The sequence below is a fragment of the Salvelinus fontinalis genome, chromosome 10 (genome assembly GCF_029448725.1).
Source record: "Salvelinus fontinalis isolate EN_2023a chromosome 10, ASM2944872v1, whole genome shotgun sequence".
Lineage (NCBI taxonomy): Eukaryota > Metazoa > Chordata > Actinopteri > Salmoniformes > Salmonidae > Salvelinus > Salvelinus fontinalis.
Window position 1 is genome coordinate 42,304,871 of NC_074674.1, and position 15,570 is coordinate 42,320,440.

At 47.9% G+C, this 15,570-nt stretch overlaps 2 protein-coding genes across 4 annotated transcripts in view; one reads left to right on the forward strand and one right to left on the reverse strand.

Moving 5' to 3' along the window:
• Positions 1–6,905, forward strand: part of tpte (transmembrane phosphatase with tensin homology) — a 39,939-nt gene extending 33,034 nt beyond the window's left edge. For all 3 annotated transcript variants that reach the window (XM_055936835.1, XM_055936836.1, XM_055936834.1), the window contains exons 16-19: positions 4,239–4,336; positions 4,809–4,904; positions 5,206–5,276; positions 5,422–6,905. In XM_055936835.1, the coding sequence (XP_055792810.1) occupies positions 4,239–4,336; positions 4,809–4,904; positions 5,206–5,276; positions 5,422–5,524 (368 nt within the window). In that variant the 3' untranslated portion in view covers positions 5,525–6,905. The remainder of the gene's footprint in view (positions 1–4,238; positions 4,337–4,808; positions 4,905–5,205; positions 5,277–5,421) is intronic.
• Positions 6,906–11,696: 4,791 nt separating this feature from the next.
• The window catches only part of smpd1 (sphingomyelin phosphodiesterase 1), a gene marked incomplete in the record, with an annotated part of 23,156 nt that continues 19,282 nt past the window's right edge, over positions 11,697–15,570 (reverse strand). Inside the window, 2 exon segments of the mRNA XM_055936837.1 lie at positions 11,697–12,174; positions 12,604–12,749. Of these exon segments, the coding sequence (XP_055792812.1) occupies positions 11,732–12,174; positions 12,604–12,749 (589 nt within the window).

Genomic DNA, 15,570 nt, shown 5'->3' on the forward strand with positions numbered 1-15,570 from the left:
CCACTACAGTGTCATTAAACAGAACTTTATAGCTACCGGTATGTCTATTCTTACCTTGATCATAATTTTGCTACTCTTTGGCCATATCTCCAATGTATTATTTGGAGTCTCATTTAAAATCAGGCGTATCAGTGTCCAGGCAATGTTGTTCTGCCTCAGGACTACCTGGCCTGATGACTCCTTGCTGTCCCCGGTCCACCTGGTCGTGCTGCTGCTCCAGTTTCAACTGTTCTGCCTGCAGCTATGGATCCCTGACCTGTTCACCGGACATGCTACCTTGTCCCAGACCTGCTGTTTTCAACTCTCTAGAGACAGCAGGAGCGGTAGAGATACTCTGAATGATCGGCTATGAAAAGCCAACTGACATTTACTCCTGAGGCGCTGACCTGTTGCACCCTCGACAACCACTGTGATTATTATTATTTGACCCTGCTGGTCATCTATGAACATTTGAACATCTTGGCCATGTTCTGTTATAATCTCCACCCGGCACAGCCAGAAGAGGACTGGCCACCCCTCATAGCCTGGTTCCTCTCTAGGTTTCTTCCTAGGTTCTGGCCTTTCTAGGGAGTTTTTCCTAGCCACCGTGCTTCTACACCTGTATTGCTTGCTGTTTGGGGGTTTTAGGCTGGGTTTCTGTACAGCACTTTGAGATATCAGCTGATGTAAGAAGGGCTATATAAATACATTTGATTGATTCTGTACTAGTGTGGCTGTTGACTTATGTTGCAGCATCTTAACCTGGTTTTTGTCCTCGCATTCTGACAATGGTGTAATTGATAAACAACTTTATTGAACTGCAAACGGCAGGTGGTGAGACCACACTTTAGTCAACTTATTGAACTGCAAACGGCAGGTGGTGAGACCACACTTTAGTCTGCCATTGACAGCCATGTTGCAAACGGCAGGTGATGAGACCACACTTTAGTCTGCCATTGACAGCCATGTTGTAAACGGCAGGTGATGAGACCACACTTTAGTCTGCAATTGACAGCCATGTTGCAAACGGCAGGTGGTGAGACCACACTTTAGTCTGCCATTGACAGCCATGTTGTAAACGTCAGGTGGTGAGACCACACTTTAGTCTGCCATTGACAGCCATGTTCTTTTTATGCCATTTTCCAAATAGTTATAATTTCACTGACTTTCAAAAGGCCACTCTAATGTTTGGTGGCAGGACGTGTGCTATTTTCATCCCTGCTGCAACACAAGACAAGCTATTAACCCTTTTAGAATGACAGATTGTTGAATGAGAATCCCCCCCCCCCCCTCTGTGTTCTAGGTGTGGGTAAAGGGAACGGTAGTGAGAATCATTTCCCCCCTCTGTGTTCTAGGTGTGGGTAAAGGGAACGGTAGTGAGAATCATTTCCCCCCTCTGTGTTCTAGGTGTGGGTAAAGGGAACGGTAGTGAGAATCATTTCCCCCCTCTGTGTTCTAGGTGTGGGTAAAGGGAACGGTAGTGAGAATCCTCTCCCCCCTCTGTGTTCTAGGTGTGGGTAAAGGGAACGGTAGTGAGAATCCTCTCCCCCCTCTGTGTTCTAGGTGTGGGTAAAGGGAACGGTAGTGAGAATCCTTCCCCCCCCTGTGTTCTAGGTGTGGGTAAAGGGAACGGTAGTGAGAATCCTTCCCCCCCCTGTGTTCTAGGTGTGGGTAAAGGGAACGGTAGTGAGAATCATTTCCTCCTCTGTGTTCTAGGTGTGGGTAAAGGGAACCGTAGTGAGAATCCTCCCCCCCCTGTGTTCTAGGTGTGGGTAAAGGGAACGGTAGTGAGAATCCTTCCCCCCCCTGTGTTCTAGGTGTGGGTAAAGGGAACGGTAGTGAGAATCCTTCCCCCCTCTGTGTTCTAGGTGTGGGTAAAGGGAACGGTAGTGAGAATCCTCTCCCCCCTCTGTGTTCTAGGTGTGGGTAAAGGGAACGGTAGTGAGAATCATTTCCCCCCTCTGTGTTCTAGGTGTGGGTAAAGGGAACGGTAGTGAGAATCCTCTCCCCCCTCTGTGTTCTAGGTGTGGGTAAAGGGAACGGTAGTGAGAATCCTCTCCCCCCTCTGTGTTCTAGGTGTGGGTAAAGGGAACGGTAGTGAGAATCATTTCCCCCCTCTGTGTTCTAGGTGTGGGTAAAGGGAACGGTAGTGAGAATCCTCTCCCCCCTCTGTGTTCTAGGTGTGGGTAAAGGGAACGGTAGTGAGAATCATTTCCCCCCTCTGTGTTCTAGGTGTGGGTAAAGGGAACGGTAGTGAGAATCCTTCCCCCCCCTGTGTTCTAGGTGTGGGTAAAGGGAACGGTAGTGAGAATCCCCCCCCCCCCTCTGTGTTCTAGGTGTGGGTAAAGGGAACGGTAGTGAGAATCATTTCCCCCCTCTGTGTTCTAGGTGTGGGTAAAGGGAACGGTAGTGAGAATTCCCCCCCCCCCCCCTCTGTGTTCTAGGTGTGGGTAAAGGGAACGGTAGTGAGAATCCTCCCCCCCCCTCTGTGTTCTAGGTGTGGGTAAAGGGAACGGTAGTGAGAATCCTCCCCCCCCTCTGTGTTCTAGGTGTGGGTAAAGGGAACGGTAGTGAGAATCATTTCCCCCCTCTGTGTTCTAGGTGTGGGTAAAGGGAACGGTAGTGAGAATTCCCCCCCCCCCCCCCCTCTGTGTTCTAGGTGTGGGTAAAGGGAACGGTAGTGAGAATCCTCCCCCCCCCTCTGTGTTCTAGGTGTGGGTAAAGGGAACGGTAGTGAGAATCCTCCCCCCCCTCTGTGTTCTAGGTGTGGGTAAAGGGAACGGTAGTGAGAATCCTCCCCCCCCCTCTGTGTTCTAGGTGTGGGTAAAGGGAATGGTAGTGAGAATCCTCCCCCCCTCTGTGTTCTAGGTGTGGGTAAAGGGAACGGTAGTGAGAATCATTTCCCCCCTCTGTATTCTAGGTGTGGGTAAAGGGAACGGTAGTGAGAATCCTTCCCCCCCCCCTCTGTGTTCTAGGTGTGGGTAAAGGGAACGGTAGTGAGAATCATTTCCCCCCTCTGTGTTCTAGGTGTGGGTAAAGGGAACCGTAGTGAGAATCCTCCCCCCCCCCCCTCTGTGTTCTAGGTGTGGGTAAAGGGAACGGTAGTGAGAATCATTTCCCCCCTCTGTGTTCTAGGTGTGGGTAAAGGGAACCGTAGTGAGAATCCTCCCCCCCCCCCCTCTGTGTTCTAGGTGTGGGTAAAGGGAACGGTAGTGAGAATCCTTCCCCCCCCTGTGTTCTAGGTGTGGGTAAAGGGAACGGTAGTGAGAATCCCCCCCCCCCCCTCTGTGTTCTAGGTGTGGGTAAAGGGAACGGTAGTGAGAATCATTTCCCCCCTCTGTGTTCTAGGTGTGGGTAAAGGGAACGGTAGTGAGAATTCCCCCCCCCCCCCCCCTCTGTGTTCTAGGTGTGGGTAAAGGGAACGGTAGTGAGAATCCTCCCCCCCCCTCTGTGTTCTAGGTGTGGGTAAAGGGAACGGTAGTGAGAATCCTCCCCCCCCTCTGTGTTCTAGGTGTGGGTAAAGGGAACGGTAGTGAGAATCATTTCCCCCCTCTGTGTTCTAGGTGTGGGTAAAGGGAACGGTAGTGAGAATTCCCCCCCCCCCCCCCCCTCTGTGTTCTAGGTGTGGGTAAAGGGAACGGTAGTGAGAATCCTCCCCCCCCCTCTGTGTTCTAGGTGTGGGTAAAGGGAACGGTAGTGAGAATCCTCCCCCCCCTCTGTGTTCTAGGTGTGGGTAAAGGGAACGGTAGTGAGAATCCTCCCCCCCCCTCTGTGTTCTAGGTGTGGGTAAAGGGAATGGTAGTGAGAATCCTCCCCCCCTCTGTGTTCTAGGTGTGGGTAAAGGGAACGGTAGTGAGAATCATTTCCCCCCTCTGTATTCTAGGTGTGGGTAAAGGGAACGGTAGTGAGAATCCTTCCCCCCCCCCTCTGTGTTCTAGGTGTGGGTAAAGGGAACGGTAGTGAGAATCATTTCCCCCCTCTGTGTTCTAGGTGTGGGTAAAGGGAACCGTAGTGAGAATCCTCCCCCCCCCCCCTCTGTGTTCTAGGTGTGGGTAAAGGGAACGGTAGTGAGAATCATTTCCCCCCTCTGTGTTCTAGGTGTGGGTAAAGGGAACCGTAGTGAGAATCCTCCCCCCCCCCCCCTCTGTGTTCTAGGTGTGGGTAAAGGGAACGGTAGTGAGAATCATTTCCCCCCTCTGTGTTCTAGGTGTGGGTAAAGGGAACGGTAGTGAGAATCATTTCCCCCCTCTGTGTTCTAGGTGTGGGTAAAGGGAACGGTAGTGACTTGAAGGTGAAGATCATTGTAAAGAAGAAGCTGGTGTTCCTGTGTGTCTGTGCCAAACAAGAGAACTGCACGGTGAGGCGCACACACACATTGATTGATTGATTGATGTATTGATCTGTCCCAGGTGTTTTCCTCATGTATTAAATGATGTATTGATCTGTCCCAGGTGTTTTCCTCATGTATTAAATGATGTATTGATCTGTCCCAGGTGTTTTCCTCATGTATTAAATGATGTATTGATCTGTCCCAGGTGTTTTCCTCATGTATTAAATGATGTATTGATCTGTCCCAGGTGTTTTCCTCATGTATTAAATGATGTATTGATCTGTCCCAGGTGTTTTCCTCATGTATTAAATGATGTATTGATCTGTCCCAGGTGTTTTCCTCATGTATTAAATGATGTATTGATCTGTTCCAGGTGTTTTCCTCATGTATTAAATGATGTATTGATCTGTCCCAGGTGTTTTCCTCATGTATTAAATGATGTATTGATCTGTTCCAGGTGTTTTCCTTGTGTATTAAATGATGTATTGATCTGTCCCAGGTGTTTCCTGATGCTGGTAACAACTCGGTGGTGATCAGCCTGCAGGAGGGGCCTGTTGTCAACGGTGACGTTAAGATCATGTTTGAGTCCTCTGCTGTGAGTACCTGTGGATGGGGGGGAAGAATTTATACGTGACACGAGTACCTGCTTTCAGGGGAATACTTTAGACGTAACACAACTAACTGGAGCTTGTATTTGGGGGAAGAATTTAAACTTAACACAACTGATGAAAGCTGCTATTAAGGAGAACATTTTAAAAGTAATTGGAAGCTGGTGTTAAGGAACATATTTAAAATGTAACACAGATACAATTCACTCTCTCATAGCCCCTTTTTGGTGTGTGTTTTATCTTCAGTATATTGGCTTCTAATACTGCTTCCTTTATCTTCCTCTCCAGGGTCTCCCTAAAGGATACGAAGACTGTCCTTTCTACTTCTGGTTCAACACCTCCTTTATAGAGAACAACAGGTAGGCTGTCTGTAGGAATGCGCCCCTGATACGGCAACGACACCAGGCCGTTTCTAATGCTGCTGTACTTCAGTCTTTTAAAACCCTGTGTGTTTTAATGCCTTTGTTCTCTGTCCTGTATTCCCCCCCCCCCCCCCCCCCCCAGACTGGTCCTGTCTAGAGAAGAACTGGACAACCCCCACAAAGCCAAGACCTGGGATCTCTACAAGGAGGACTTCGGAGTTACCTTGTCTTTCTCTGAACCATGACCTCTGACCTTTTAACCCCTGTCCAACTCTGAGCCCTTATCCCTGATAACAAAACTGTCTGTGTACCAAATAGCACTTTATATAGTGCACTGTCCGACCAGAGCCCCAATTGAGGCCTGTATAAAGCTAAAGTACTGTATAGAGAATAGGGTACCATTTTGAGATTCATGCCTTCTCTGACCCCTTGATAGTCCTGTCAGACCGAAAGGTCTGCACCTCCTGAACTAGCCAAAAAGACACTCCGCTACCAGAAATGACTGGCTATGTCCCAATCATCTATCCTTTCTCCTAGTGTGCACTCATTCACTTCCTTATCATTTGATAAGTACTGGTAGAATACATATGGTAGAAACTCCCACCAATCCAACTTGGGGAAGCAGCGAAGGTGTCTACACCTTTTTAGGAGAAAGGTGATTTATTATTGGGACAGAGTCCCTGGTGTCTGTTTGCACTGAGCCATTAGACCTGTATTAGTTTATCATTAGTCCTCTGTGGTCATTAGACCTGTATTAGGTTACCATTAGTCCTCTGTGGTCATTAGACCGTTATTAGTTTACCATTTAGTCCACTGAGCCATTAGACCTGTATTAGTTTATCATTAGTCCTCTGTGGTCATTAGACCGTTATTAGTTTATCATTAGACCTGTATTAGTTTACCATTAGTCCTGTATTAGTTTATCATTAGTCCTCTGTGGTCATTAGACCGTTATTAGTTTACCATTAGACCTGTATTAGTTTATCATTAGTCCTCTGTGGTCAAATCTGTGGATTTCCTTTTTTACATTTTATACGTTTCTGTTAAAAGAAAAAGGGATCATTTGGATGTGAGGGATGTTCATTACTAAAACCTTAAAGATGATTGTTGTGGAGACCTTGGAAGATTTATGGGCCAGTTTCCCGGACATAGATTAAGCCTAGTCCTGGACTAAACAGCTATTTAAATTGAAAGTGTTTTTTTAGTCCAGGACTAGGATAATCTGAAACCAGGCTTATAAATGTAATTTTGAATTTTATATGCTAATTTTCTCCTGTCAATCCAAAGGGGTATACTACAGAGCAAGATCTATAAATTAGCAAACTAAACTTAAATATTTTTGAAATAACTTTGTATTTTTTGTATAATTTTTTTTTGTAAGGATAAACTTGAAATAGGCATGGTCGAATTGACTCAACAACCAAAAACACATTTCTGAGTTTAACTTTATTAATGAATCAGAAAATCAATAGATATTTGTTGTTTATCAGTTAGCTGGGTAACTTGTTGATCCTGCATTGTAGCAGAGCCCTCTAGATAGTTACTGGGCTGTAGGTGAGGAGGACTGGGGTTCTATTTCACTAAAATATCAGTGTATTCCAACTTAAAATAAACATTTCCATTTGTCATGTGTTTTTTCTTCATATTTTACTCAAATTATACTGGTACATATTGTAGATGACAAAGGATTTAAGGGCCGGATTCAATCCGTTTGACGTTTTGTCGGCACGTTTTAAAGGCAATTTTCCCGCGTTCACAGAGACCACATTCACGGTAAACGCAGCATATGTCGGCTCAATAGGAAACTTCAATCTCGCTATAACCACGATCTTCCACGGGTCCAGATTGAATCTAGGCTTAACTTTTAATGCAGTCTAGTCTTTATGAGTGTAATGATACCTTATTTTTAAGTTTACTGTCAATGTCCAGTCTCAACAGGCATGGTAATGAATTGTACATGTCATTTCTGTAATATAAAGACTTGATGATCAGTAATGACTATACAACTAGAATTATACCCGTATCACAACTTTACAAAACTCAGATTCTTCGGTTGAAGGGTTCTGTTTGTAAATGCATTCCCATGACAACTTATCAGACAGGAAGTAGTGTGTCTCGTGACAAGGGCGACGAATGATGACGTCACAGGGCCCTGGTCTAATGGTTTCCTATTCCCTTCATAGTGCCACAGGGCCCTGGTCAAATGGCTTCCTATTCCCTTCATAGTGCCACAGAGGTCCTGGATGGCAGGAAGCTTGGCCCCAGTGATGTACTGGGCCGTACGCACTGTCCTCTGTAGTGCCTTGCGGTTGGAGGCCGAGCAATTGCCGTACCAGGCAGTGATGCAACCGGTCAGGATGCTCTCGATGGTGCAGCTGTAGAACCTTTTGAGGATCTGAGGACCCATGCCAGCTTTAGCTTTAAAACTTGCTCTCCGCCTCATGGCAAAATGTGTAGAATAGCAGGAAATGAGCTGAGATTCTTTAATGTCGGAACAATCAAAATTATATGACAAAATATTTGTTTGGGGAGCTCTATGCCTGGAAATGCCCTTGTCCAGAGCAAAGGATCCCAATTTCAAACTCTCAAAAAGTGTTAAAAATGGGGGGAAACAGGTGATAATGGATATTAACTGAAACATTCTCATGTAGTTTCTTGCAATAGCCCCGGGACTTCAAAACTGTGTCCGTAGATTTGGTGAACTCTATCAGATTAATCTAAAATTAAAATCAGGAATGAACAGCTATACCACAAGGACCCCTTATTCATGGTCTGGAATCAGGAATGAACAGCTATACCACAAGGTCTGGAAAGTTCTCAATGTTTCACAGTGGCATGAGCCTCCAAGAGCCTTTTTTCATCTTTGTTCATTTAATATCCTTCAATTCCCGAGAGGCTAAATGTTCTTTATCTCACCAGAGAACGCATCAGCACCCCTCTGTGTATCTGAAGCGGTCCCCCATAACGTTGAATGCAAGGGAAGCCAGAGAGCATCTGGCCTCGCGTGTTAAAATAAAGAGTTAAGCTGAGTGAGCTCAGCTGTGGATAGGAAGCCAGTTTGGATTTGGCTTCAGACCAATCACATCACCTCAGAAGCCAAAAGACAATTGAGTTCTCCTCCAGTGGCTAGCTAGCTAAAAAAATAATCATCCCTTTCCTAAATTAGCCATGGATGGAGATAGGGATTTTGACTTGTGGTTTTACTTAGTTCTCCAATGATTCTGATCCAACCATTAATTCATACATTGTTGTGCCTCTGCCCAGAGAATGGAAGTTCAATATGTAGCTAAATGTTAACTAGCTGGCCTGGCACATTATTGCCCATTAAAGTTAGGCTAGCGAGCAAGCATTTTAGCCAGGTAGCCTAGGACAACAAATTTAAAAAAGCTTGTACTGTGTGATAAAGCTTATGTTGATTGGACTGAATCGTTTGGTATCTTTTAGAGACGTCAGTTTGATGTTGAAATGCTGTAAGCAGCTCCCGTTTTCTTTGCGACTTGCTCTTTTCTGGTCGTCTGAAACATGACCATGCTGTAGGTCATGTAACTGTTTGTTACATGCTTTGTGAACTCCACATGACAGAGGTTTCTCTCCGGTCCTTGCCTTTAGGCATATATCTCTTAGCGTCAAGGCATATGAACTAGCCACTATTTGACTCACAAGTTCTGATTAAGGCTGAAACGTCAACCATAATAGTTATACAATGGTGAGCTAGCTTTGCACCTTTTCAATTATATATATATTTTTAAATGCACCTCGATTCACATCGGTTGAGTGCCCTCCACTCACTGGGTCAGAAAGATAAGGGCAACGAATTGAGTAAATCTCAAAATGCATCTTTATTCACAAAAAATGTTCATCTTTTTAATAATTACAGACATGTCACACACAAGACAATCCACACCAGAAATTAAAGTGCTGAATGAGAGTGGAAGGTATCGGTGTAGACTCTGAAAATCCACCTAGTTAGTAATTTCACATCATGTGCAAACAACTCACTGAAGACAAATACAGAGCTGAAACGGTTCGATACGAAATCAAAAATCTGGACACCAAGGTGCGTTAACGGTTCTTTAAAACAGCTTTCACAAAACCAGAAGATTAAAGACCCAGGATTCTGATCACAATGGCAGCTATGCACCTTTTTAAAAATGGCAATGTTCCCGTGTTCGCATTGACCATAAACGCTGCATTTCTCGGCTCAAATCGAGAAAATGACCTTTAAAAATGGCACATAGCCAACAATGGATTGAATCCTGGCCTCTAAGTAATCAGTTAATCAATGTAAACTGGTTGCCACTAGCTAACCAACTAGGTTTATGTGGATGTGACAGGCAACAACTGAAGTCAATCTCATTCTGGGGAATACTTCACACCAAAATACTGACTGTTGATTTCAACACCAGCCCCGGAGTGGCCCAGTCGTTCTGAAAACGCCCCAGTCGTTCTGAAAACGCTCCAGAGTCGCCCAGTCCTTCTGAAAACGCCCCGGAGTCGCCCAGTCCTTCTGAAAACGCCCCGGAGTCGCCCAGTCCTTCTGAAAACGCCCCGGAGTCGCCCAGTCCTTCTGAAAACGCCCCGGAGTCGCCCAGTCCTTCTGAAAACGCCCCGGAGTCGCCCAGTCCTTCTGAAAACGCCCCGGAGTCGCCCAGTCCTTCTGAAAACGCCCCGGAGTCGCCCAGTCCTTCTGAAAACGCCCCGGAGTCGCCCAGTCCTTCTGAAAACGCCCCGGAGTCGCCCAGTCCTTCTGAAAACGCCCCGGAGTCGCCCAGTCCTTCTGAAAACGCCCCGGAGTCGCCCAGTCCTTCTGAAAACGCCCCGGAGTCGCCCAGTCGTTCTGAAAACGCCCCGGAGTCGCCCAGTCGTTCTGAAAACGCCCCGGAGTCGCCCAGTCGTTCTGAAAACGCCCCAGAGTCGCCCAGTCGTTCTGAAAACGCCCCAGAGTCGCCCAGTCAGTCTGAAAACGCCCCAGAGTCGCCCAGTCAGTCTGAAAACGCCCCAGAGTCGCCCAGTCAGTCTGAAAACGCCCCAGAGTCGCCCAGTCAGTCTGAAAACGCCCCAGAGTCGCCCAGTCAGTCTGAAAACGCCCCAGAGTCGCCCAGTCAGTCTGAAAACGCCCCAGAGTCGCCCAGTCAGTCTGAAAACGCCCCAGAGTCGCCCAGTCAGTCTGAAAACGCCCCAGAGTCGCCCAGTCAGTCTGAAAACGCCCCAGAGTCGCCCAGTCAGTCTGAAAACGCCCCAGAGTCGCCCAGTCAGTCTGAAAACGCCACAGAGTCGCCCAGTCAGTCTGAAAACGCCCCAGAGTCGCCCAGTCAGTCTGAAAACGCCCCAGAGTCGCCCAGTCAGTCTGAAAACGCCCCAGAGTCGCCCAGTCAGTCTGAAAACGCCCCAGAGTCGCCCAGTCAGTCTGAAAACGCCCCAGAGTCGCCCAGTCAGTCTGAAAACGCCCCAGAGTCGCCCAGTCAGTCTGAAAACGCCCCAGAGTCGCCCAGTCAGTCTGAAAACGCCCCAGAGTCGCCCAGTCAGTCTGAAAACGCCCCAGAGTCGCCCAGTCAGTCTGAAAACGCCCCAGAGTCGCCCAGTCAGTCTGAAAACGCCCCAGAGTCGCCCAGTCAGTCTGAAAAACGCCCCAGAGTCGCCCAGTCAGTCTGAAAACGCCCCAGAGTCGCCCAGTCAGTCTGAAAACGCCCCAGAGTCGCCCAGTCAGTCTGAAAACGCCCCAGAGTCGCCCAGTCAGTCTGAAAACGCCCCAGAGTCGCCCAGTCAGTCTGAAAACGCCCCAGAGTCGCCCAGTCAGTCTGAAAACGCCCCAGAGTCGCCCAGTCAGTCTGAAAACGCCCCAGAGTCGCCCAGTCAGTCTGAAAACGCCCCAGAGTCGCCCAGTCCTTCTGAAAACGCCCCGGAGTCGCCCAGTCGTTCTGAAAACGCCCCGGAGTCGCCCAGTCGTTCTGAAAACGCCCCGGAGTCGCCCAGTCGTTCTGAAAACGCCCCGGAGTCGCCCAGTCGTTCTGAAAACGCCCTGGACTAAAAACAGCATAGACACCTTCAACTCTTGTCGCCAACGTGATGAAATCCATTAGGCTAAATGAATGCAGTAACACCATCAATGCAACCCTTTGGGAGACTTTTACTATGAACACTTCAGGACTCAACTCAGTGAAGAGAGACTCAACATGACACAATGTTCTGCATGGTGTCTTTGTAAAAAACAAACATCGTTTTTTTTATTTATTTCCATTATTTTGACATCTTAATGTCCTCTGACAACGCAGATACTGATTAGACAGGTTGAGGTCCAGAACAAAAGAACCAGGCCATCAACCAGTGTTTCATTACGTTTCACTTAGCCAGAATCACATTCAATGTCTTAAACAGTTGGTGACAACATGGCCGACATTCAAACTAAATTTACCCCCCCCCCCCCCCACACAGAGCCCCCACCCTAACCCAGTTCAACACAGTGTCTTCCTAACAGCTGTAACCATATCCCCCCCGAACGCCAACAGATCACACTGCTTCAGCTCATCATATCTGCCTGAACGTAGGAAACAGACAACGGTCGCCTTACAGGCATCTATACAGGGTTCTGACACGTGGCCTTTATGTCTGAGGTACCAGAACCGCTGAAACACGCGGTCGTCCTGGAGGAAGGTCCTGATCAGCCCGTCCCAGTCCGACGGGAACAGGGAGGAGACGCCGTAGGCTTCAGAAGCTCGGTAGAGGAGGGTCCATTTGGGGTTCGGGTCAGGGTGGAAGATGGGGTGTTGTGAGGTGGTGGAGACGCCCCCTTCAGGTTGTCGGTTAGCCTCTGTAAGGTTTAAGATGTACGTCTCGTGGTCCAGAACAAACCGAGAACTGTCCTTGTAGTTACCGTCGACCAGGTAGACCCGGTAACCTGGCAACCGGAAACAACAATAAGAGAAGCTCTATGATTTTGTTTTCTGTCTCTAGTACATGACCATACAACAGTTTGAGATCGTGTCCTCTGACAGAGTAGAAGAGACCATCCATTCTGATTGGGAGGCAACAAATTCAAGTGTGGGGGGCGGGGGTGAAGTGTGGGGGTGAAGTGTGTGGGGGGCGGGGGTGAAGTGTGGGGGTGAAGTGTGGGGGGCGGGGGTGAAGTGTGGGGGGCGGGGGTGAAGTGTGGGGGGCGGGGGTGAAGTGTGGGGGGCGGGGGTGAAGTGTGGGGGGCGGGGGTGAAGTGTGGGGGGCGGGGGTGAAGTGTGGGGGGCGGGGGTGAAGTGTGGGGGGCGGGGGTGAAGTGTGTGTGGGGGGGGGGGGGGGCTGGGATCGGCAAATCGGTGGGTATAGAGTGTCTGACCTGGGTTGAGGTTGACGTAGGTGGTGATGGAGGGAGCGATGAAGGCCACGCCCACAGCCCTAGTCATCGTCGCCTCGTCATAAAACATCTGAAACTCATCCATGTGCGTGTGGCCGAAGAACTGACCCGTGATTGTACCCTCATACCTGGACACAGAAAGATACACACATTAAAACCACACACAACAGATCTGATCCTGAACTACAGTCAGGAAGAACTAGTTCATAAACCTCTCCCTCAGGAAAAGACTTCACTATTTTGTTGAAGCCCTGAACTAGCTCCACCGGGTTAATCTAGTCAAGGGCTTGCTGGTTATTTGAATCAGGTGTTAGCTCTAGAAAACATGGAAGAGGTCCCTGGGGAGAGGTGTGAGAACCAGTGAGAGAACTGAATGTAGTCTGGAATCAACATGACTGTATAAAAGACCATGAACTAACAGATTGGTACCAGTCTGGGATTTTATATATATATATATATATATATATACACACATACATACATACACACACACTGCTCAAAAAAATAAAGGGAACACTTAAACAACACAATGTAACTCCAAGTCAATCACACTTCTGTGAAATCAAACTGTCCACTTAGGAAGCAACACTGATTGACAATACATTTCACATGCTGTTGTGCAAATGGAATAGACAAAAGGTGGAAATTATAGGCAATTAGCAAGACACCCCCAAAACAGGAGTGATTCTGCAGGTGGTGACCACAGACCACTTCTCAGTTCCAATGCTTCCTGGCTGATGTTTTGGTCACTTTTGAATGATGGCGGTGCTCTCACTCTAGTGGTAGCATGAGACGGAGTCTACAACCCACACAAGTGGCTCAGGTAGTGCAGTTCATCCAGGATGGCACATCAATGCGAGCTGTGGCAAGAAGGTTTGCTGTGTCTGTCAGCGTAGTGTCCAGAGCATGGAGGCGCTACCAGGAGACAGGCCAGTACATCAGGAGACGTGGAGGAGGCCGTAGGAGGGCAACAACCCAGCAGCAGGACCGCTACCCCCGCCTTTGTGCAAGGAGGTGCACTGCCAGAGCCCTGCAAAATGACCTCCAGCAGGCCACAAATGTGCATGTGTCAGCATATGGTCTCACAAGGGCTCTGAGGATCTCATCTCGGTACCTAATGGCAGTCAGGCTACCTCTGGCGAGCATATGGAGGGCTGTGCGGCCCCACAAAGAAATGCCACCCCACACCATGACTGACCCATCGCCAAACCGGTCATGCTAGAGGATGTTGCAGGCAGCAGAACGTTCTCCACGGCGTCTCCAGACTCTGTCACGTCTGTCACATGTGCTCAGTGTGAACCTGCTTTCATCTGTGAAGAGCACAGGGCCCCAGTGGCGAATTTGCCAATCTTGGTGTTCTCTGGCAAATGCCAAACGTCCTGCACGGTGTTGGGCTGTAAGCACAACCCCCACCTGTGGACGTCGGGCCCTCATACCACCCTCATGGAGTCTGTTTCTGACCGTTTGAGCAGACATGCACATTTGTGGCCTGCTGGAGGTCATTTTGCAGGGCTCTGGCAGTGCACCTCCTAATCCTCCTTGCACAAAGGCGGAGGTAGCGGTCCTTCCCTTTATTTTTTTGAGCAGTATATATATATATATATATATATATATTTATATTTACACACACACGACAGTAGATTGTTCCAGCCTGAAGTTATATATACACACACTGAACAGCCTTTATAACAGAACGCTCGTGACCGCGACAGAACGCTCGTGACCGCGACAGAACGCTCGTGACCGCGACAGAACGCTCGTGACCGCGACAGAACGCTCGTGACCGCGACAGAACGCTCGTGACCGCGACAGAACGCTCGTGACCGCGACAGAACGCTCGTGACCGCGACAGAACGCTCGTGACCGCGACAGAACGCTCGTGACCGCGACAGAACGCTCGTGACCGCGACAGAACGCTCGTGACCGCACAAATATTACACTGGGGGAAAAAAACATCATAAAGTAGAAATAGAATGTGGCCACTATAGACATCGATCAGGTGCACAAGGCTACATGTGTGCAAAAATAACATTCACCCTCACAAGTATTATTGTCAAATTCCACACAACCTCTTTGGGCTACACTGCACATTATTACACTTTCTGCCTGTGGACATCTGTTCTACAATGTGCCAGCAGAGCATGATACTCCTAGTTGGCATAATTGATCTCTGTCAGGCAGAGAGTACACCTGGCATACCCCTTTTATCCACTGTACTGAAGAAGTGAGAAAGAGGGAAAGTGTGTGGTGTTCCTTTCACCTCTATAGAGGCATCCATCTTAAGCCAGACCCAGTTTAATTAAACCAGACCCAGTTTAAGCCAGACCCAGTTTAATCCAGACCCAGTTTAATTAAGCCAGACCCAGTTTAATTAAGCCAGACCCAGTTTAATTAAGTCAGGCCCAGCTCCAACTACACTTGATCCCCGAATCCACTTGTTTAACAAGCAACGCCTCATTTTCACCTAATTCTCTCAAATGTACCACATACTGTAAAAGGAAACCATTAGTTTGTTAGCTAGTTAACATTACAGATTTCTAGGGTCCGGAAAGCAACTAACGTTAACGCTTTATAACTTGAGGAACGGCAAGGAGTCATATAACGTTAACGTTACCAGTTAATACTATAGCGATTTGGTTTGGTTACTAACATTAGCTCATCTGATGATGTAGCGTTAGCTGTCTGACTATTAGCCAGCTAATTGTCGCACCATAAACTAAATGATTTGATCAGCTAAGTTGGCTAATGTTTCTCAACATTTCTCTGGCTAAATGAGCTAATGGAGAAATCGATCCAGCTAGCAAGATACTTACTGCTAACATTCCTGTTCCACCACACTTTCTCCCTCAAACTTTCCAAATGTCAGTTGTTTTTCGGTTACAGGTCATGAAGTACGCTTCATCACCTTCTCACCCCGGTCTCCGTAGTCAGGCGTCTCACCTACCGTTA